Source organism: Lytechinus variegatus, chromosome 1 (assembly GCF_018143015.1).
Source record: "Lytechinus variegatus isolate NC3 chromosome 1, Lvar_3.0, whole genome shotgun sequence".
NCBI lineage: Eukaryota > Metazoa > Echinodermata > Echinoidea > Temnopleuroida > Toxopneustidae > Lytechinus > Lytechinus variegatus.
In genome coordinates, this window is record NC_054740.1 from 15562179 (window position 1) to 15587104 (window position 24926).

The window sequence follows — 24926 nt, forward strand, 5'->3', positions numbered from 1 at the left end:
CTGTAAATTCATAAAACAAGAATTTTTCTGCAATTTAACAGAACAGGTCTGTTTAAAAAGGGGAAAAGGGTGTTTTATTCAAGGAAATTTGTAAGATTCTATACATCAAATACCAATTTCCTGTAAGATTACGCAATTCGGTAAGATTACAGGTGTTCTCAAGACTCTGCTGCAGGAACTTCTTTTATTTTTACAAAAAGTGTAGAAGCGGTTTAATACATTTTTTTTTTCAAATATCGTATAAAAATTATCAGGTAATTCGCCCCCAAATAAAAAAAAACATATAGTCACCAATCAAACCACTTGTAATATTCAAACATCTTTTATACATATGTTATTTTGAACTCAACATCTGAAAACTCAAGAAAGAGTGGAACCATATTAGGTAATTGCAATTTCGTGGTGGTGCTGTGCAGGGGGCGATTGTCTTCTATAATTTTCCTTCGATGAATTAAAAAGAAATGAAAGAAAGATCATCGAAATATAAATACAAATTTCCAAAGTTATACGAGAATAAATCAAATTCACTTTAGGGTCAGTTTACCTCCATAAAAACACCACACGTATGAACACAAATCAGAGCTTCCAAACGATTTACACCCTTCGTTGTTTTATCAATATTTCAATATGACTTAAATGAGTAGGTTTTCGTCAAAGAAAAAAACAGTGGACAAAAATTAAGGCATTATACTTCCAAAGGTATCAAGCGTTTGTCCGAAGTGTCTAACTTCCCGGAAAAAAATCGGGACGATGACTTTAGATTTTTTTTTCGGTCGGACATGAATTCCAAAGCAAGAAAGCGGTCGTAAAAATGAAATCGAATGGCTGATGAGATATACCTTTTTCTGTTTTTAATTGCCTTTCTTAACCTTGCAATTATGTACCATCATGCATCGAAATGATACCACGGTGCTTTATTTCAGTAAAACCATCGAAAGTAAGATCACTCCTGACATGTCTTTATGAATATTTCAGCATAAACATTGGGAAATAAAAATCTATTCCGAAAAGAGAAAATCCTCAAGTCATCTGTTAGCGATCAATAGGAATATACATACAGTCCGAGAGAGAGAGAGAGAGAGGGGGGGGGGGGGACTAATTATATCTATTGTTTTTAATATGATGGCAAAATGATAGAAATTGATTCCCTTTTGTTATTCAATATTGCATTCATTCATATAACTATCCTGTCGACTAGACAAAAATTAATCTGTAAACTAATCACATTTTATTTTTTATTATTGTAATTATTTTCATTGATTTATAAAGTATGTTTTTTCATGGAGGGTGTCATGTCTTTTCATTATCATGACCATTTTTTTTGTTTACATCATATTGTAATGAAGCGCTTTGCTGTGTTAGTCTTGCTCCATTACTAACAAGAATACATTTAAATGCCATAATAGGCCTACCTCTACTCATTATTCAATTCGATAACAGTTAAGTATGGTCCTTACATCCTGGTCTTGATAATTCATCAAAACAAAAACAAGCTATATTCGTTTTAATAGTCAAAATGTTCAAACTCAGAGTTTCGAACAATACTCAAACATTTACTTTCATTCTCCTTGCAAGATCAAATCAAAGTATTTTCATCATGTCATTAATAAAATGTTTGCAGGGAAAATGAAGGTGGATGTTAGAGTATTACTCAAAACTCGAATATTGAGAAGTTTTACATGAACCAAAAATATGTTGCTTTTGTTTTAAATAATATATCACATCTTTGTCAATGGGGTGTATGTTTACCTAAGTAATATATGATAAATGCAATTATTATTATTATGTCCTATCGATATTTCATTTTGTATGACAGCAGTTTTAATTCTGGTTTCAATCGGTCCATTGAAGTCTTAAAGATGTTCAGAGTTTTTAAGTGTGTAACGCTTCCAATGAATTGATGAATTAAAAATGTCTTTAACCCACACCAGGGGAGCGTTTCATGAAAGGACTTGTCGGACGTTTTATCCGACAAGTCCTGTTTTATCCGACAGTTACTATAGTAACAGTGCTTTTCAACCAATCAGAATCCAGGAAAGTTGTCAGATCTGACAACTTGTCGGACGAAAATATTGATGAAACGCCCCCCTGTACATGATTTGGGGCCAGAAAGTGTTGAACATGTCCTGGAAAATATTTGAAAAAACGTTTTCAGTAGTCTGCAAACATACAACAAGCATATATTATTGATATTGCATGGAATATATACACAAAAACACTGTTCTGGTCAGATATATATCTAAACATGATAGATTCTATTCATACTGACAAGATCCCTTATGCCTATGTTCTCATTGGACTACTATCTAAATGCAAAGGGAGTTAATTCATAGTCACTCTCGTCTCAGAGCGAGATGAGGGACATGTCCTGCATGATGGAATGAGATTCCAATCTTTCAAGAGTGAAAGTGTGCCTTTTTCAATAAATATTTTTTTAAACCTTTTTTGAGTGAAAGTGTGCATCTTTTTTTACACTTTCACTCCGAAAAGGGTAAAAATTCACTCTTGAAAGATTGAAATCTCATTCCATCAGGACCGGTCCCTTATCTCACTCTGAGAGGAGTGTGATTAGAGACCAGATTAGCTCTTTTGCATTTAGAGAGTAGATTTTCCAGTATACCACAATTTCCTGTAATTTCAAGAAGAACTGTGTTAATCATGATCAAAATAAGATTATGTGATCTATATTGAATCTTTCCATCCTGAGCTGTATTTCGTCAGTTTTATCGAGAATATAGTTCTTTTCCATTATTAAAAAGAGTGCACACATAGTTACCTAGAACGATGCTATGGCATTTCCATTTCTGTTTATGGTAACTCCCGTAGGAACTCGACAGGACAGCTTTGACTTGTAAATGCCAAGATGGTATTTAACCAATTACCTAGAAAACATTTTACGTCAGGTTAATCAGTCATATAGTGGCTGATGTTATAGATGACAGATATTACTCTCGTTTTTTTAAGTGGAGACAATGGCAAAGTTGGGATTCGAACTCACAACCTTGCGATTATGAGTCCAATACTCTACCATGTACTGGACCACACGACCCATATTTGTTTGAATGTGTGATAAAAGAGCACTGTCGATTAAATGCCTTGCTTACAGACATAGGAGTTATTACCCCGGACTTTCAAATGTCTCGTCAGACGCCTTAGACCACAGGCCTCCACAGTGGTCACTTGAATCAATATTTTGGTTATTTAGAAGAAAGTTGTGCCAATTTGTACTCCATTCGAGTTGGACTTAATAGAAATATGTCAATCTAAAAAGTAGGCCAATTTGTCAATTTTTTTGTAGAATTATTTTCTTAATTAATGGTGTCAACTATTTTATTGAAAAGTTTTCAATTTTGATGAGCCAATAATAAGTGTACTTTGACATTGAATAGTGTCAAACTTTAGTAAATTCATATATTAATTTGATTTACAATGGTGTCATTTTTAAAATTTGAATCCTGTCAATTTTAGTTAGAATCGTGAGGAGCCTGGGAACGATTTTTGAAGAGGGGGTATTTGTTTCGTAAAAAATGCCGCCCCAAAATGAAGGCGATTCGGTCAGAAATATTTGACAAGCCCCCCCCCAAAAAAAAAAAAAAAAAAAAAACGAAAAAAAAGTTTTGCTAATAGTGAAATTTTCCAGCAAAATCTTTTAAATCTTTATTACAATAGAGTCAATTTCAACTAAAATTTTGTTTATTTTAGTTAATCGTGTCTTTTGTAAACTACAATTCTATTGGAGCCAGACAGATCTGTGACTTTTCGACTAAAACATGATCTTGGCTACTTGATCGGATATCCGGTTTGATGCTCATTATTTTAAATTAAATTAAGATCGTCTTAGATCTAAATTATTCTTTTAATTAATCAATCCAGTTGATATACTACAATTTGACAGCACTTATAATTAAGGTTATAAAAAAAGAATCAGTCCTCTTGTTAAAAACAGTTAAAAGCTTTGTTTTTCTTATACGGGACCAGGTGATCTGAGTGATTTATAAAAAAAGTTCGTAAGTTACGATCGACTGGCATGACTGGTATCCTTTCTTCAGAACTACGTCATCACCAGTGAAAGTCTAGTGTATCTTTTACCACACAAGAAAGGATCACCAGTCTTGCCAGTTGATTGTAAAATCGCCCGTAACTTACGAACAGCTTTGTGAATCTTCCACCAGAACCGGTTTTGCTCGTGCACAAAGTGGTGCATAACTTTTACGAGTAGCTATAAGAAACACACCATCATGCCGACGATATAGTATATTTAATAGCTCAACAGCTCATCAATAATTATGATAAATGATAAAGTCTATTTTCACTCTTGAGTTTCACACCAACAAGATAAAGCAATTAATTTCTTAAAATGAAATACAGTGATCGGTGTTAGTGAACTTCATAAGCCCTCGTTCAAAATAATCACATCGGTGTTTTATAGACACGCAAACAATTTTGTCAAACAAATGACACATTGAATTAAAAAAATCTTATACTCTCTCTAACAAAAAAGTACCCGGGAAGAGGTATTATAATGATGATGGTGATGATGATAATAATGATAATAATCATAATCATAATGATAATAATAATTATAATAAAAATAATAATAATTATAATGATAACAATATTAATTGAAAATAGTCCTCAAACGTTGCTGACTTAATCAGGCATGCCTTTCAGTTCCTCTGCCAACATCTTGAAAAACATAAACCAATTTAATATTATTAAAAAGAATGATCAGAATCGTGTAAGTTTTATCTGTTGACTTTCATGTGTCTCTGATGCGTGAAAAGGAAACTTAAAATGAATACACCCATATGTCTTTGTCAAAGTATATATCAACTAAGAAAATTATAAGAAAGTTCTGTTATACCGTAGCATGCTATGTGGAAGATGGGCATGAATTATTTTTTTAAGGTCATGTTGCACGGTGAGGTTCGCCCCATGCAGCCGAAACTCTGGCGGTGGGGCTTATTAAGGTGCCGCTCGAGACCCATTATCTCCGTAGTGAGTTTAGTATACTAATAGTACATTTTCATTCCTCTTTTGATCCAGAAATATTTGCATTTTCACTCGATGTTTTTTCCCAAAATATCAAATTACTTGACTTTTAGACATGTTATAATAGTCAGTTTAGCTTAAGGATCTCGAACAGGCTGTATGGCGCAATTGTTATCATTATTGCTTTCGAATTCTAATCTTGTTAAACGAGATAAAACATTCAACAGCAAAATCATTTTGAAAAAAAAAAACGACTGAGATGAATAAGCTCTGAAAAAAAAATGAAATGAGAAAATGTTGGGTAAATGAGGTATTCGTATGTGATGGGTAAATATTATCGGTCGAGAGTATGCATGCTTCAGGGGTAAATTTTCGCTAAAAATTGCATGACATATCATTTGATGTTGTTTCACCCAACGGACAGGCATTTTTCCTCTCATCGCGACATTGCAATATCTAGAAATAAAGCTTGGGTTTATTCAAGTTATTGATGAGAAAAGGCCACAAATATGCTTTTCATTTTTACCTCTTGATATGAATATAATCACGTAAGTTAATCACGATAATAATGGCTATTTCCCGACAGATTTTTCGAAAGGAAAAACATTTAAAATAATTCCAAAGAGGTATTTATTATACCTTTGAGAGATATATACTTATACTAAAGCATATTGATCGACACAATTGATTAGATTTTGTTATAAACTGGGTAGAAATTGGAGCATTCATTTTCCCATTTATGATTATGGGAAATTCATTTCCCAGTCACTTTGCAAAATGGAATTACAAATGCATTTACTTAAACACTGTAAAAACTGTGGTGTAACTGACACCAGTTGGTGTTAATAGAGGACCACACCCTGAGGTGTTAAAACTACACCCTAGAGATTGAACATAACACCAAAGAGTGTAAATATAACAACCTAAGGTGTTGTAATAACACCTATGGGTGTAAAACTAACACCACCAATTTAACACCTGTGTAAAACAACTGGTGTGGTCCTCTATGTACACCGGTTAACACCACAGTTTTGCTGTTTATGTGGTAAAGAACTGCCAGATGTAGGCACATAATTGTTAACTATTATTTCATGTGAAAAAACTATTGTTCAGGTATGAATCAACCCTTTCCACTTTCATAATGGCAGGTTTAAAATAAAATGAATGTTGAATAGTAACTTCGTTAAACACTTCTGATTGGGACTTCAGGCAGCATACATTTTATGTTACCGAAATTCGCACACTTTTATTTATAGCTTGCAAGCCTAGAACTTGTCCCAGGATACTTCATTAAGTTTGTGAAATATTCCCAGGATAGATTTGTTTTTAAAAATCTCCAAATAAATAATAAAAAAGGTAAAGGTAATTATTAAAAAAAATGTTTTTAAGAAACGTTTAATACAAGAACGGACTAGCATCTAGTATTTTTGTTGTTGTTGAACCCCGAATGTCACATTAAGAATTAATTAATTTCAATGCAGTTTATGGAAAGGGTTTTTGTTCAAAATGTTCAAGCATCTTTCCTACTTTTAAAAAATTTGGATATACCATGGCCAGTCAACCGACTGAATCCTCAGTATTTTTTAATTATAATACTTATTTGTATTGATATGGATTAGGTATAAAGAAAATAATATTTTGTGTTGATTATGTTCTATTATCCTTTTTTGTGTCTTTTTATAATCATTTATATTACACGAATAAAACAAGAAATGATGTCAAACAAAACTGAAGAGGACAAGCTCCTAATTTTCTAAAATTTATATTTTACATGCACTATCATTTGCCTCCTGAAAAGGAACATTGTCCATTTTTATAATTATTCGTTTTCATTTGCATTCAAAACGTACACAAATCTTAAACTGATTCATCCTTATGCGAAAGGGGTTGAATTTAAATATTTCAAATTAGTCAATTCGTTTACACAATGAAGCATTGCAATAATATTCAAGTTTCTAATTGTGAAAGTGAAATAAAGCAAATCAAATCAACTGCCGTGAAGAAAACGAATGAATGTTAAGCGCGGGAATGAAAACTCGAATTTTGCTTCCGACGCCAAAAGAATCTAGCTTATGACGCTGGTGGTTATTATAGCCGTATATTTCCTCGTGATCAAAGCCAAGCTCGACCCGAACGCTGCAAAGGTATAAGGGCCTATTATCAGTCAACTTGCTTCATGCACAAACAGGGGCCGCGGAACGGTTTTCAAAGTGGGGGGCTAAGCCAAAAGTGTGGGGGGCTGACCATGCAAAAAATCACAATCATATGGTCATTTTTACGTTTTTGTACACGTTTTTGGAAAAAAGTGGGCGGCTGAAGCCCCCAGCCCCCCCCCCCGCTTCCGCGACCCCTGACAAAGATTATTCATGTATATATGTATATACATGTATATCAAGACTACATCATGATTTCGTGGACATTAATGTGAATAACTAAATGTCGCTTCCACCTTATGATTTTGATGCATGTCATTATTAATTAGTTTGGAGTGAATTAGTTTATTTTTCACAAAAGTTTTTATAACATTCCTAACAAAAACATGTAATCCTTTGTGTTTCAAATATCAATTCATCTTCAATAATTAAACATGTTTTCGCATCTAGTGGCATAGATTACGTAATATGAAACCCTTGTAAATAGAAAAGTTAGTTTTACCAGGCATGTTTTAACCCTATTATCATTGCAGATTCGCGGTGTTGTTCAATGTAGTTGCGATGCAGGAGAAGTTTGATCGCAATGATTTTGATGAATTCAGTAGATCAACCTCATCAATGAACTTATGCTGACTTAATGACTTTTCTTAAATTGGTTTCAAAGTGACAAAGTGTAATGGTCGAAAAATAATAATTGAAATATGTACATGACGCGGGGATAGGACTGCGCAGGTGCAACTTTGTAAGAAAATAAATTCAGAGAGTTTATCAATCTTAATAGATAAGATATCATCACTTTTGATGAGGTCATTCTTTTTTCTTATTGTACTAGTCTTTCAATATCAATCAACAAAATACAACCCATTATTCATTCCCGTCGCAAAGTTTAAACAACCAATTAGGAATAATCGTTCGACGACTATTGTATGTTCATGATAAAAAGAAATTAGTTTTGTAATCTCAAGACCCCCTCGGTGATGATTTAGTCATTTATGAATTATCTTTTTAAATGAAGTTCAAAATTTTCCATCACGGCGCTGAATCATTTTCCCGTGAAGCTTTTAATTTTTGTTTTTATGTGATATTTGAAATGAGCATACTTTACTTGCTTTTCTCGTATGATTTCACTCAATGCACTCTTACCCTTTAACCTTTCACCATAGTTCGTCTGTATCCATGTTCGTAATTTCTTTACCTTTGTAATTTATCTTTTCCCATTGTTTTACCAATCTCCTCCCCCCCTCTCTCTCTCTCACACACACACACACCCTCACCCAAACACCCTCACACACATACACTCACAGTACAGACCCACACCTTCTCTAACCACCCATCTCTATCTCATACAGGGTCAAACCTGTCGTGGATTTATCTTCTACTGAGTTTGCAAACCCAGACTTCAGTTACCACCTTCAAGGGCAACCTGAAACATATTTGTATAAGAGTGTTTTTGACATGTTTTGCAATTTGTTTTTGTTGTTGTTCTGCTCTGAAGCGCCTTGAGCATCTAATCAAGATGAAAAGTGTGCTATACAAGTTGTATGTATTATTTTTATTATTATTACATGTGTCACTAGATAGTTGATCTCATGCATATTTAGTAGTGGATATCGTACAATTAATTCAACTGCATTAGTTAATACAGTGACTGAAATCGATGTTCTGGTCAGATAAAGTAATAACATCGAATATAAACAGAAGAAAAAAAAATTAGCCTTTGTTTCATTCAGTGAAAGCCATATGAAATATTGGATTTTTTTTACTCAGATTATATTCAAATACTGTTCACACCATCAAATGATGGCGATACTGATGGTTATTATTATGTGTAATGACAATGTTTTCTATTATTATCTAAAAAAAAAATCATATTATTGAAAAAGAATATACGGCGTCGCATCGATTCGACTCACCCTTATAAAATATAAGCTTTTCTCGGTCGCTTTTTATAAAGGCTTGTGATAACAAATAGACAATTTCTATTAGTAACAAGTTTATTGTCAACCCATCAAATTGGATAATTTCAATAGCTTGTAACTCATATCGCAAATTAATTTTATAACAAGTTGCATGATAAGGGTCCCCGGCTTAATGCTAAATGATATTACGACGATGACAAGAATTGTAAATACACATTGTCTTACTTTTAAAAAACTTTAGGTTATATTTGTTATTGTTCCATCATTAACCTCCTGGCTAGCTATACACAGTGGTCATAAATACCAGTATCTTGATTTTTGTACAATACAAATTGATATTTCTGCGGTCAATTACTTACCATAATAGATTGTGAAATAAGAAACAAATCAAATGCATTCCTGATAGAGTTACGTCCACAAGCCTCCATTTCTAAGCCACAAAATAAATTAAGCTTCAGAGAATCAAACGTTTATAATAGTAACATTTATAATTATATTGCTAATAGGTAGTGTAGTTAAGAAGTACAGTAGATTTGTAAACTTAATCGTGATACTGTCTATTGTGAATGGATGTTTTCAAGTCTGAGCAAATATAATTTTCTCACATATCGGCATGTCATTAACTGCTAATGAGTGTTCATCGAGGTTCTTTTCGAGTGATCAAGAGGCGAGACTGGCCGGGCCAACATCGCTGCAAAGCAGACGAATCCATGCTCAAAATTTTGATGACGATTAAACAAAGCCGTGTACGGCATGTACGCCGGATGAACTATTCAAATTGACCCGACAAATTTTTTGTATGAAAATGATACCAAGACGCAAGTTTGTTTTATTAACATATGATAAACCATAAACGAGGTACAAATCACTGGGAATGATTTTTTTTTGCCTGGGGGTGATGTAAATTTTAAAAGAATAAAAAATTTCGCTACAAAATGGAGGTGAAATGTTCCCGAGAAATTTGAAACGCATCAAAGAAAGAGAGAGAGAGAAAAGGTTTCATTACAAAATAAAGGTTATTTTGTTACATTTTCCCCATTCTAACACATCTTCCAAAATACCTGGGGTGTTGCCTATGGAGGATAATGCACCCCCGCTTCCCGAAGGGCCATGGCGGAGAATAGAAATCTAGATTTCATATGAACTTCGTCACCCGAAAACGGCTAGGCAATTTAATTTCTTCTATAAATAAAAACCTGTACAGTTTCAAGCAAATTAATGTAACGTAACAGAACAAAGGCGTGATATCCCGTAATAACTATTTATCGTCATGTTTGTGATCAGGATATGAATTCTGACAAAGTTTATTTCATTCGTTGTATTTCTAATTACGTTGAATAAGTACTCATAGCTTGATCTTTTCATGACACGTCATACGAAAATACAAACCAAACAAACAACCGAGTGGCGTCCATTTTGAATGTTATCAACTCTGATTGGTTTATTTGGGAACTATAAAGTTCCTACTTAGCGATAGAACGATAAAATACTTATGGTGTTGAGTAAGTGATTAGTAGAGAGTGAGAAAGAGAGGGCTAGAGGGAAAGAGAGAGCGAGAGGGGGGATCGAGGCGGAGAGGGGGGGAGGGGTGGAAAGGGATAGTCGAAATGGATACTACGAGGGCGCTATAAAAGTTCAAATGACAGCATTGTCTCCTTACATATACAGTTGAACATTAAATAGTTGCACACAGTATTCGACTCATATTTCATAATTCATAATTGTTATGACTAATTTCGACAACATCTTTGGAGTCTAGTCTTTACTCTAGACCGATTATTGGTTAACGTGTCAAATATGAGTCTGTGCTTGTAGACTAGGGGTGAGGAGAGAGAGGGGGGGTGCGTGGGGTCACTGGAGTGTGTGGGTGGGTGTGTGTGAGAAAGAGGGAGAGGGGGTGAGAGAGATCACTTTATTTCTAACTCATTAATTTTTTAAACTCAAAATTCATTTTTACGACGGGTGAAATTGGAAGGTTCTTTTTTAAATATATTAAATGCATTTTTTTTTTGGGGGGGGGGGGGCTGAAAATCATCATGCGGAAAGATGTGTTTCATGCCACCCTTAAATACATTTTTTTATTCCCTAACATGTACTAAATAATTGACTACAGTGTCTTATCAATTAAAATATTCCTAACACCTCTAAGCTTCGCATAACATGTCTAATCTTATGCCAATCACAAAAAGGACAAAGATAATGATAAATGAAGCCAACTTCAACCACCAAAACTTCATAGTTTTGAGATCTTTGGCTGATAATAAAAAGGCCATGCTTGCTTGAAGTTCAAGACGCGATAAGAAATAAAACTGACCGACTGATTATCTGTGGACGCCCTTGATGCAAAAACTGGAAAGAAATTGCAAAAATGAACGATAAATATTTGATTTTCGGGTAACTTCAATGCTTTCAAGAGCTTGTCATTTGACCACATAGCAAACACGGGCTAGTTTGTTTAGCGGCAACAATCAGAGAGACTTGAGTGTGAGATGCCCATTAACTAAAATTGGCGCGGATTAATATTGTTAAAAGGAGTTTAACCATTATTCATTTGTTACTGTTACAATTGCAGTGTTGAATAATCTTGATTTGTCGATAAAATGAATGGGAAACAAAAGAAATGCATTTCAAAGTATAACAACGATTTTCTTTTGTTTAAAATTGAAACCTTCCATTAGATCAGCGCTTCTCAACCGGTGGGCCGCGAAGCTCTCTCAGGTGGGCCGCGAGAAGCTCCAGAGTAGAAAAAATAGGGGGAAAATTATAGTATATTTATTTGAACAGTCTCCGTGGGTCAAACAAAGGTGAAGGCATGCACGCCTACAGGGTGAATGTTGTGATATATACATACACATTGTATGATGGTTTCGATCCAACTTTGATGTGAACCTCAGGCGTCATTCGCATGCATATTGTGTATGTAGTTAATTATCGCCCATTCACCGTCCTTTGCAAATGCATTTATTTCTCAAACTGATTGCTTTAATAAGAGCTTTATGTTCAAATTTCACAAAACATACTTTCATCAAAATGGACCGTTTTAAAAAGAAGGGGTGAGGGAGGAAACAAATCTACTGTTGAAAAGTCGCAAAAGGTAACTGCAAGAAAATATGACCCTGAATATATTAAATTTGGATTTATCATAACTGCGCAGTGATGCAAAACCAAAAGCAATGTGTGTCGAATGTGCTGAAGTTATTGTCAAATAACGCGTTTAAACCGTCAGAGCTTCATAGTTGCCTAAACTTAAAACATCCGAAAAGTGCAGGATCAAAGCCGAAAGAGTGTTTCCGAGAGGAAAAAGGCTGGATTTCATTCACAACAGAACACTTGTGTACAGATGGGAGGGGAGCTCTTGACCACTGCAGATATTTCATGAGCAAGAAAAAAAAGAGAGAAAGGGAAAGAAAAGGGATAAGGGTGAAATATGATATTATTTTGTTAATATTGTGTCAAAATCTATCACAAACCTGGGTTTTTTGTAATAAAAATGTCGAAATTTTTGCTTGCTAGCCATGCTCGCTTGCAACATTTTATTAATTATACGCGATACGCCATATCAAGCCCCCTTCATTTTGCTTTGCTCATTACGCCACTGCAGCAGAAGATCATAAAGTTACGGGCTAATATGCTCTTTATAATTGTCGAAACAATCTTTGAGTCGAGACAAGTAGTCATATCATTTTTTTTTAGAAAGTTTGGTAGGTGGGTCTCGAAAAAAAACTATGAGTCAAAGTGGTCCTCGAGTAAAACAAAGGTTGACATGTTGAGAAAGCACTGCCTTAGATGATAGTCACCGATTCCCTTTTTTTTATTATGCTAAAAGTTAATAACATTCAGTCTTAAATCCCCCCCCCCCTCACCAGAAGTTTCTCCCTTCACTTTCACCATTTTCTCTGCTACTCCCCTGTCGATCCCATTTGTGTTTATAAATCTTTTTCTGTGTGTGTGTGTCTCTCTCTCTCCTACGTCTACCTCATTCTTCTTTCCCCTCTCCATCTCCCATCCCCCATTCTGAGCATCTCTCCACCTTTTCTGATAAATGAAAATGTAGAATGTTGATTTACATTACAAAAATAAAACATACAATGTAGACAGAAGTTCTAAGGGGGAAAAATTCAACCTAAATTGAATATTTAATCATTTTCTTTCCTGGATAAAAAAATCTTCACCCAGCACGGAACCTACTATTTGTTTAAGCTCAACAGAGTGCATAGTAAATATGAATTCAGTTCTAGTTCAAAGATGAAATACAACAACCAACATATATATAAATATCAACATTCATTATTAATGGCTTGAAAGAATTCAATGTAAATAACACTATACAATGAAATAAAACAATATCATCAGTTTGGCGAAAATATTGGTAACACATTTCAATAGAGGGATAACAACCTTTTAGCTCGTAACTGATATTTTGTATAAAAAAGGGAATTATGAGAAATGAACCAATGAAAAAAATATTTCTCAAGATTTCCTTTTTTAAATTGAATCAGATATAATACACCTATGATATAATTACCAATTACAATCACAATACATAGCTGAAAGTAAATTTTTATTACCTCATTTGCGCCAAAATAATCATCAAATTAACTTGAAAAGTTTTATCACCATCAAGAAACGTACACCTTGGTTTACTGCAAAGCGCAATGCAAAGACAAAAATATTATTTCTTGAAATAAATTGTATGCAATTCAAAACAGTATTACAACAAATAAAACACTAATTCGTCTATGGAATTTGTATTTATTTTCTGCATATCGTGTCCATCCAAATAAACTCTAAACCCTTCAAATCTGAACAAATTGGATTGAAGTTCAACTTGTCAATTACTCTATGAGTAACTTCCAGTTACATTTTAATTGAGAGACATTCATAAAAGTAAGAACTTCACATGAAAATTGCTTTCAATCTTGGTTAAATGGTGGTATTGAAAACGTATGATGACAATCATTACAGTCATCTTTATTTGTATACCAAGTTCCTAGCAAAGACAAAGAATGTTCAGAATTTTCAAAACATTTAATAAATGTTGGCTTGCTGTATACCAGTCGTGTCAATTTCAGAGTTAATTCATAATTTTACAATCTGTTTTATGTACATCCCTGTCTCTAACATGTTTATATATGACATAAGAATTGCCCTTTTCAACTTGCAGCATTAATAAAAACAATTCATTTTGTTCCAAGAGCCTCGAGGACAACCTAAATTATGGCAAACTGAGAATGAAATGTTACCAAACTGATCTCTGAAAGATTAAACATCCTGATAGAAAAGGTCCACCTGGTACCACCTATATCCATAACCATCTTAGAAAGTTACAAACATTTATGATACAGAGACCCTTCATAACAAAACAAAGTATTGAATAACAGATACAGCAAAAAATCAACCACTTGTATGCAAACAGAATCTTAGAAATACCATGGCAGGTGTCTGGCTCCATGTAAATTCATTGCATTGGACACACTTCAGTACTTGGTTCCAAATCTCGAGTCAAACAGGTTCAATTAGGGACATTACTGATATACTAACACATGAAATATACCGTGAACCATTAAAACATACCAATGAAAATGTGACAGGTTCTCCCATTTGGCAGGTATACTTAAAAGCACCACTTTAATATCTTCTCAAACAATCCAATACCAAGCACTCACTCTTTGATAATATTCAGTATGAGCCATCTAAAAAAGTCTAATGATTTTTATATTCAGGCATAGAGTTAGGGACAATCTTGAACATTATCTTTAAAAAGACATTACAAAACAGAACTTATGCATGTGACATCATAATCTGAGAGCGCCCTCCCTCAGAGGATATAGGCATATGCAGAAACAGAGTTGTCAGAGATGCACCATCTGCAGATCCCTAACGCAAGCAAGGCAATGGCTTCGGCCTCTAAGATGGCGGCATGATGACCTTGATGCATAAGGTCTATATTTTTGAATATATCCTACTTATTGCAATGTGTACCTTAAGCACCTCAGCACAACGGATGAATACATACTTGAACCACACATTCAAAGTCTCAATGTAACCATTTCAGCTTTTCCAAAAAAAAACTTTAAGCCAACTTTCTGCCTGTAATTAGCCTCTATTTGGGTGCTTCAAAATAGACACATTGAGAGCTAAAGAGTTGAATTGAGGTTAATAATTTTTTGGGGACATATATTCCATGTATATACAGCAGCCCTTTTTATTTTCTTTACCAATAAAATTTATAGATCTCAAATGCACAGAATGAAAGGTCATTTTCATAATCTGTTTGCTCATTTTTCTAGAAACAAACAACAAAAATATTTGAACTTGCTATCATAAGACATAAACCTTCAAATAAACAGAACATTAACTTGTTTATGATCATTATGATTGTAATTTTAACAAGTATCTAAAACTGCCTACATGTAAAACTAAAGATATGTTTCTATCCACTATAAGAACAAACCAAGAAAATTAAAAAAAATCAAAATAAAAAAGCAACTAAAAATAATTAAACATAATGAATCCTAACATATTTCATCATCTCACTCATACCACCTGTAATAAAACAATCCAGTCTAATAATAATACAACAATAAATGTCATTAAAAAAAATCAAAATTGCATTTAAAACATCAAATAAATGATTGATTCTTAATTTACTAATACCCACAACCCCATCATATGAATGCACCAAGAAAAATGATACTATTCTGTACAACTGAGTTTTAACACTCATTTCCTGAATAAAACATTCATTTTCTATAAACCATACACCCACTTTCTTATCCTACAATCGATGTAATGAAACTTATAATTGATTGAACATAGAAGATAAGAACTGATTGATAGATAGATTGATTTCTGGCCTGAATCCATTCATAAAAGACTGTATGCTTGCTCATGGGATTGACACATGCTATTATTGGACCATGACAAAGAATTGATTAGCTGACAAAATATACCTAATCAATCTTTAATCATTCAAACTTATAAATGGTAAAATTCAAGCATCTGATAAGACAACAGTGTCGGTAGACCATCCTACATTTGAATATTTCATGAAAGTGTCATTTCCCCAAAAAATAACTGAAAATGAAACAATCGGATGGATTTATTTGTCCTTCAGTGTCTTGTAACCTTATGTTTTATTGAATTGTAATTCTTCAACAATCTGATCAATGACAGAAGCACAAAATGAACTTGGCTCATATTGCAAAAAAACAGTCATTAATGGAGATGCACTACAATAAATCAAGTATCCATGGAATAAAAAACAATTTCAAAAAATAACATCAAATGGATAGAAAATATTTGTCACTACAAAAACAGAATATTAACAGTCCAGTGGCTAACTATCTCTAGCCCTAACCTACAATGAAAGTCATATAGTAGCTTCCCTTCATGATGTCAAACATATTACTTTCTGGTTATCTTGTTTTTCATTTCAGACAGTATTCATAGATTTAAACATTTTCTTAAAGTCACCACACAACTACAAAATCCTGGGTAGCAACAGTTATGGGATGGATAAACCCAGTTCACATATCCAGGGATTGTAATCCGGATCATTACTTCATGACGTCAAACATATAACCTTAGTGCATTGATAGGTTCTCAATGTCTTTTACATGTATCAAGTGCAATATCAATCCAGAATACTATGTCAATGCAGGTAGTCAATCTTCGACCATGTGTACTTTTTGTGAACTTAATTCAATTTATCATATAGAGTGATTAACCAGGCTCTAATCATGCTGTATAATAATCTACAACCACAGAAGGGGGTTTCATTATCATTACTTTATTTAGAAAACAAGACCACTATTTGATCCCTGTACATGTATATGATTGGCATCATCAAGGCTGGCTGACTTGACATCTATTGATTGAAGAGAAGATATTTTCCTCAGCAAGCTGATGATGGGTTGCTAGGAAACAGGGTAGCATCATTCCTTTCTTGAGCGTGTTTTGGGTTTTTTCGGTGTGCTATGGAGTAAGAGTAAGCCAAAAATTGTAATAGGACTAACTATGTTTAGGACAGTACAGCAAACTCCTACATCATGGGATATTCTGATGACTAAAAACTCACTAAAACAGATAAAGACAGGAACCACCACATCTATATTGTCAATTGGTTAAATCTTGTATTAAGTATTGGTGAATTTAACCCTAAATAGACTGGGCTATTTCGACGCCTAAGAAGACTGGGGGGGGGGGCTGATTCAGCCCCCCCTTATGATCTCGGCCGTCGATCGCGCGATCGCGACGAAAATTGGCACACCCTTTACCCATGGCATTATCTACAAAACTATAACATCAAATTCTGCAAAAAATCTCATGTCTCATTAATTATGCTAATTTATGCGTAAAATCATAAGTTTGCTCTAATTAATAAAAATAATGCCCCTGAAATGCTAATTTTTGTTTCACATACTCTAGATAGGCATCTGATCAAATTGATTTTTAAAAAAATTTCAAAATCACATTTATTTTCTTATGTATTCTATTGTTTTCTAAATTTCTTATGTATTTCTTTGTTTTTTTACTTTTTTTATTGTTTTTTTTCAATGGAAATTGTCGGGGAATTTATTTTGACCATAAAAAAGATAAAATTGATTGATTTTAAGCAGTAAAAGGAAAAATAATGATACATTTATGAATTTTGGCTAAGAACACTATTTGCATTGGATTTGTACACAAATTCACGTTTTTGAGTAATTTTGGGTCTGCATGCACTTACGAAATGTTGCATAATTTTGTAACCGCTTACCCGGGGGTCACAATTTTGGTCTCAAAAGTTGCGCGAGACTTGAAAGAAAAATGTCAGTAAGCGACGCGGTCAAAAAATTTCGCGCGGCGGATTTATCGCGAAAAATGTCGAGGGGGGGCTGAATCAGCCCCCCCCAGTCTTTTTATGGTTAAAGATTCTTCATTTTCAAAGCTGGATTATCATTTTTTTTGTATGAAATGAAGGATTATTTCAGAAAACACATGTTATGTGAAAGACACCTAAAATTCTTATCAAAGGTAAAATTTTCAATAAAGTATTTGTGTCTTCTGACTTTTAAAGTATTTTTTTCTTTCTGGTATAATATCACTTTTCACACATTAAAAATTACAAAAATAACAGGGTGAAATAGTCCTACATAGTTTTATTTCTATACAATAATTACAAAATTGTGTCAAGCCATTTTATCATGAGAAATATTAGCACTAGTAACAAGAGGACATTCATATTTTACCTGGATTTTTCTTTTGGTGCTGATTCTTCTTCAGGAGCTTCATCAGCCTATTCAGGTGGTAAATGGAAAACAATAACAAATATATTTTTTAAAAATACATAGAAATTAATTTCTTCAAAGACAGGTAAAATGTTGCTTGAATAACAGAATATGTTTTCATTATTGTTAAACAGTAATAATCATCATTTCGGATTTCAGAGAATTTCCATACAGCACTTGAAAGAATTTCTAAATGATTATGGTAATGTTAAATAGCTATGACAACATATTGTATTTTACAAATACAGGCACCATTCCTTGATACTTCTCAATATCCAAACAGATGACAGTGCTGCTTGGATTGGGAGAGTAAATTAGCATAGATACATTAAGCAGTATTTTAACTATGGTTTGTATCTAATTGGTCTACAAAAAGGTGCTCTAATTATCAGATCATCTAATATCCTCATGACTAAATCCATCAATTCTCTCTCTACAAAAGTGTGGTCCCACCAACAATTGGTTTAATAATCACTTTGTCATAAGTCAAATCCCTAGATGATCTATTTTCCATTTCATCTTTTTACTAATAGAAATCTGTTTCATACACAGTAAATTTCATCATTTAGACTAAGTTGGGTTAGACCAAGTGGATAATATACAAAATGGATAAAGCATAGATTGGACATTGTACAAAAATTTTAAAAATAGGCTATATGGCAATTAGACCAAATAGTTTATATGTGAACTGATAGTGGCTGAACCAGGATTACATGTATACCACATGGGATGAAACCAATTGAAAAGGAGCTGAAGTGGGGGTGAGAGTTCATTACAACTATATCATATCCCCTTTTTTGTAAGGATACTAACCTCTTCTGATGGACCTTCTAGGTCTGCTTTGGTAGTCTTCTTTCGTTGTCTAACTACAGCATCACCTTCCGCTGATACTTCCTCTTCTTCTACCTTCTCTCCATCTTCTACCTTCTCTCCATCTTTTTCATCTTCATCTCCTTCTTTCTCATCATCTGGTGTAGCTTCATCACTCTTCTTACTATCAAGCTCCTCTGGGCTCTAAAAGAAAGGTCAAGTGAAATATGTGCGTTTAGATTGCATAAGGGAGATAAGTGATCTTACATCAAAGTGTTGGTTCATGGTCAGGTCACTTTAGAAAAAAAACTCCAATAAGAAACCATATTCATAAAAGAAAATTAGAAAAACCCAACAATCAAAGCCCTTGTATTCATACAGACAAGTACAAAAAAAACAAAAGGAATGCCTCTGGCCGTCTCACCTGCATCATGCGGTTCAATATAGCAGCAGTGCTGACTTTGAAAACTACTTTAACTCGCACAAGATGTTTAGTGATACTTGGTTACTCTTATGTCCACCGTTTATGAACTAGACCAATAAACTTACAGAGATATGATGGTTATTCAACAAAAAACCCCAACATGGCCAAAGTTCATTAACCTTACATGACCTTTGACCTTGATCATGTGACCTGAAACTCGCACAGGATGTTCAGTGATACTTGATTACTCTTATGTCCAAGTTTCATGAATCAGATCCATAAACTTTCAAAGTTATGATGGTAATTCAACAGATACACCCAATTCGGCCAAAGTTCATTGACCTTTGACCTTGGTCATGTGACCTGAATGCGCACAGGATGTTCAGTGATACTTGATTACTCTAATGTCCAAGTTTAACGAACTAGACCAATAAACTTTCAAAGTTATGATGGTAATTCAACAGATACCCCCAATTCGGCCAAAGTTCATTGACCCTAAATGACCTTTGACCTTAATCATGAGACCTGAAACTTGCACAAAATGTTCAGTGATGCTTGATTACTATTATGTCCAAGTTTCATGAATCAGATCCATAAACTATCAAAGTTATGATGGGAATTCAACAGATACCCCCAATTCGGCCAAAGTTCATTGACCCTAAATGACCTTTGACCTTGGTCATGTGACGTGAAACTCATGCAGGATGTTCAGTGATACTTGATTAACCTTATGTCCAAGTTTCATGAACTTGGTCCATATATTTTCTAAGTTATGATGACATTTCAAAACCTTAACCTCAGGTTAAGATTTCGATGTTGATTCCCCCAACATGGTCTCAGTTCATTGACCCTAAATGACCTTTGACCTTGGTCATGTGACATGAAACTCTAATAGGATGTTCAGTAATACTTGATTAACCTTATGGCCAAGTTTCATGAACTAGGTCCATATACTTTCTAAGTTATGATGTCATTTCAAAAACTTAACCTCAGGTTAAGATTTGATGTTGACGCCGCTGCCGCCGCCGCCGTCGGAAAAGCGGCGCCTATAGTCTCACTCTGCTATGCAGGTGAGACAAAAACTCATACAAAAATGGTCTTTATGAGAAGTTTGCTTTAGCAACTACAATGCAAACCCATGTTCAGAAAAAGTAAAACAAAAATTGCAATATTTCTACACTGTCAGTACTTCTTGACAAGTGTTACTGAAGAGGGTTTGACTATACAGAAAATTTTCATCATGCGCAAATCAACTGAAAATCATGCTCAAGTGAACATCCCCGATGTCACTAGGGCTTCCTTTAAACATTCATGATGAAGGCAACTTTCTTTGGTGCCCACATCACCTGCCTTGCTATCTTCAACATTCCCCTATTACTAATGGTGATTCTCAAACAATTTATTAAAACATTTCTTTGCCCTCTTGGAGGCTTACTGCAAGGGTTGGTTCAGTTTTTCTGCTAGTATCCATAACTTACCGATTTGAAGCAGAATCTTATACAGAAGAAGAGAGGGATGATGACGACAAGAGCAAAGACGGCCCATAACCATGGTCGTTCTGTGGCTGCATCAATTAACCCTGCTACAAAGGATTCCTGAAAATACATACAAATGATATTAGAAGTTAACCTATGAATAAATACCAAGTTTTGCAATGATGATGTTTGAAGATTTGGCATGGTGGTATGAACGATCACGGAAGTGGATAACTCTCACTCATGAAAAAAGGACAATCAACCTGCATGAACGTTAAAAAAAAACCCATTGTGTACCGTAAACCACTTCCACAAAGTTTGCACTATTCAGATATGTAGTCCTTATTTGTTTTATTCTTGATATTTTGGACAATGGTTCTAAACTTGATCAAGAGGGTCTTGTCTATATCTAAGAGGTGTAAACCTTGCAAAATAAATCATTTCTTGAAAACCCACTCTAATTAGAGTAGTTTATGATACGTAGGTAACATTGCATATTGAATCATTTCTTGAAAATCAACTCTAACCTACAGCAGTTTATGATAATAAGTATGTAAATCTTGCACACTGAATCATTTCTTGAAAACCAACTCTAACCTATAGCAGTTTATCTTAATACTGATGTAACATAAAGGCATACATTCAATACTTATAATCAATTGTATTTTCTTGTACATACATTGCCAAAGACTGACAGTTGCGCTAACTGGAACAAGTTATTTTATCTGTGAAGTAATAGTGAGCAGGAATCGATAAGACAAATATTTGAATAAAAAACAAATTATCAAAGGTCAATAAAGATCATAATTTCCAACAAATAATAATAATTGGCAAATCAAAACTGTTATTTGAAATAAGCAATCAATGGCAAATCTTTGTATTATGTGGCCCTGGATGGAGTTAGTACTTACAGCTGAAGCAACGACTCCTTCCCTCTGCTTGAGACTGAAACTATCGGCAGCATACTGGTCAGCAACCTCTCGGTCAGTGGTGATGATGAAATTATCAAACAGGATGTTATCACTCATTGACCATAGTTCTAGTGCAGCAGCTCCCTAACAGTATGGAATATAGGTAGGATGGAGAGTGAGAGAAAGAGAAAGCGAGTGAGAAATCATCATTTCCATCACTTATCATTTAATCACACAACTATTTTTTCAATATTTTCCTCTCCAAAATGACCACGATATTTTCTAATAATAAAGTATATGATGAAAAGTGATATGAAACATAGAGAAGACACCATTGTGGAATTAAAATCTAAACACATCACTGTCACACTCATGAGCACAGATGATGTAAATGCTAGAACTGATCTGTAAATATTCCTTATCAAAGTCATAATGAGAATTAAAATAAGATGTCCAAAGTGCAACTGGAAAAACTATGGCATCCACCTTTCAGCACAGGAAAAATGAAATCTCCTTTTCTATATAATTTACCCCCCCCAAAAAAAAAAAAACCATGCAGTTTTGAAAAATGTATATGATTATGTTAAGAGATGAACTTACAATAGGTGTCATTTTAAATGGTTCTAAGTCCTCGAAGAAATCAGGATTAGGGATCATCTTTGGTTTCCATTCTCCTTGGTAGTTAGGATTATCAATGTATGGTGCCTTCCATTTACCCTTATATGCTGGGTTTGCTACCATAGGAGGCTTCCATTCACCACATCCAACATCTTCACAAAGTGGGTTGTCTACAAACAAAAAATAATCAACTTATTAACATGTTTGAATATTTAAATTGTGCAATTTCTATAAAAGCAAAAATACTCCAACTGCACATCATGTGGTAAAAGAATTTCAAGTTATTCAAATGATCAGATACTCAATAAGAACTGGGGTTTTAAAAATTTGATCTGTGAATTTGAATCAGAGACATACAGATGCAGCACTCTTTAAAGTTCACCCCTGTACAAATGATTGGTATGATTTAATTACAGATATCTTAATATCACTCATCTGAACTTTCTCATATTCAAGGGTCGAGTTCATAAAGCTGTTGCACACATTTTAATGCATGACTGGAGGCCTGATTTTGTTGTAAAGAGATAACACATTTTCTTTTACCCTGGTTGACAAATAATACTCATTGCATTCATATGCCAGCTGATGGGAATCATATTAATAGGCACCCAAGAACAGATTACTATTGCACATAAATTTAAGCATAACTTATGAAGAGAATTATGAAATGGCCCCCTGGTTCTTTATTCATTATTTGCCACATAAATCTTCATTTAGATAAAAAAACATATGACGAGAAATAAAACTGAAACACTTACTCATCTTAGGTGGTTCCCATTCTCCATCCATCTCATCATCCCTACAGAATAGAAACATCAAAATAAAATTAAAAATATGATAGCAGAAATATGCACTTTTAATATGCAATCACTATATATGGATAACATTTTCACACCAATATACGAGTATTTCTTCAAATTTTATGATAGAAAAGTCTAGATAAATTCTCTGCTTCCATCATGGAAGTGGTTTACGGTACACCATGTTTAAAGTCTTGGAAGGACTGAGATAAAAGTGGATAGAAATAGAAAGATGAGAAAGTGGAGGTTGGGAAGTATTTCTCTGGTTACATTCAATCCACACTTCCTAGCATTTCATGGCTTGAAGAAATGAACAAAAGATTCCAAGTCGTCTTTCACGCGATGGACATAGTGCGCACAGAATCTGCACAATCTCAAACAATATAAGAGCCTCCCCCTCAGGATCGTCATTTGCCCAAAGAAGCCATTTGGTAATTGACGAAACGTCGCAACAGTGAGTTTATTTCCAATTTAAAAAAATAATTCCTTTATATTGTGAAAGAGAAGTAGCATTACTTGAAATCACTTGATAATGAACTCCTATAAAAATGAGAGCATTTACTTTAAAATATATAAATTTTGGTACCACAAAGTCGTAAAATAGCCTTAAAAACGGACATACCGAAGCTTTTCGACATGCTATCGTCAGAGTAAAATCGCATGATTAACTAAAACGCTAGAGCAAAACAATATATAATAGAACCAAAACTACACAATGGATGGGTCATTCCATGCCAATTCACCCAATGAATGTGCAATTTTGCACCCGACCGTCTCAGAATTCGTTGTAATTTGGTATACATAAAATTCAACATGGCCCAAGCACAAAACAAAAAAAATTAGTCCAATTGGTCCGTCGGTTCTCGCGCTACGGCCCGCCCTTTTCTCCTTGTTTTGACAAAAATGGGCGTGACCTTCAACTTTCAATGGCCACTGCATCGTTACGTGTTGACCAATTTTCATGAAACTGGTACCATTTGATAGGAAATTCAGAGAGGAATCCAAAACATGCATCGAATAATGTATTGGAGCAATTTATAAGGTCATGACCTTTGACCTTAACTTTGACCTTGAGTTTGACCCCCGGACAAATAATTTTTTAACTTGATTTTCGTATATGGGCAATTCCATGGAAAATGTTCACTTTACAGAAAAAATGAAGTTTCAGATTTCACTTAAGCAGTCAAATTTTCTTAAAAAGTAATCTATAAAGTCTCAATTTCCAATAGAAAAATCGCAATATTGATAGAATTTTGTATTTTTTTCCATCTTCAAAAAAATAGAATAGTAAATTGCAAAATGTAAAAAATGTGGCTATTTTTAAACAATTCATCTTTCCTGTCTCTACTAAAAGCAAACAAGGTCCCAGAGGTCTCTTTTAACTTTTGAATAGTTGATTAATGTTTAAATCAACAGAAAATAATCGTTAAATTTTATGCCATTCATCAATTTTAGAGAAATCTGTCTTCAGATTTGTGTGATTTCTTTACCATTATCAGTGTCATGTCCGTTACGTTTTTCACTTAAAGTTTTCACAGCTTACAGGAAATTT

At 34.0% G+C, this 24926-nt stretch overlaps 1 protein-coding gene across 1 annotated transcript in view; it reads right to left on the reverse strand.

Annotated features, from left to right (window-relative positions):
- Positions 1 to 13170: 13170 nt before the first annotated feature.
- Positions 13171 to 24926, reverse strand: part of LOC121407138 (calnexin-like) — a 41023-nt gene continuing 29267 nt past the window's right edge. The window contains exons 12-18 of the mRNA XM_041598078.1: positions 23333 to 23373; positions 22557 to 22744; positions 21957 to 22100; positions 21049 to 21165; positions 19150 to 19350; positions 18298 to 18344; positions 13171 to 17041 (exon numbers count right to left, since the gene is read on the reverse strand). Coding sequence (XP_041454012.1) covers positions 17002 to 17041; positions 18298 to 18344; positions 19150 to 19350; positions 21049 to 21165; positions 21957 to 22100; positions 22557 to 22744; positions 23333 to 23373 — 778 coding nt within the window. The 3' untranslated portion in view covers positions 13171 to 17001. The remainder of the gene's footprint in view (positions 17042 to 18297; positions 18345 to 19149; positions 19351 to 21048; positions 21166 to 21956; positions 22101 to 22556; positions 22745 to 23332; positions 23374 to 24926) is intronic.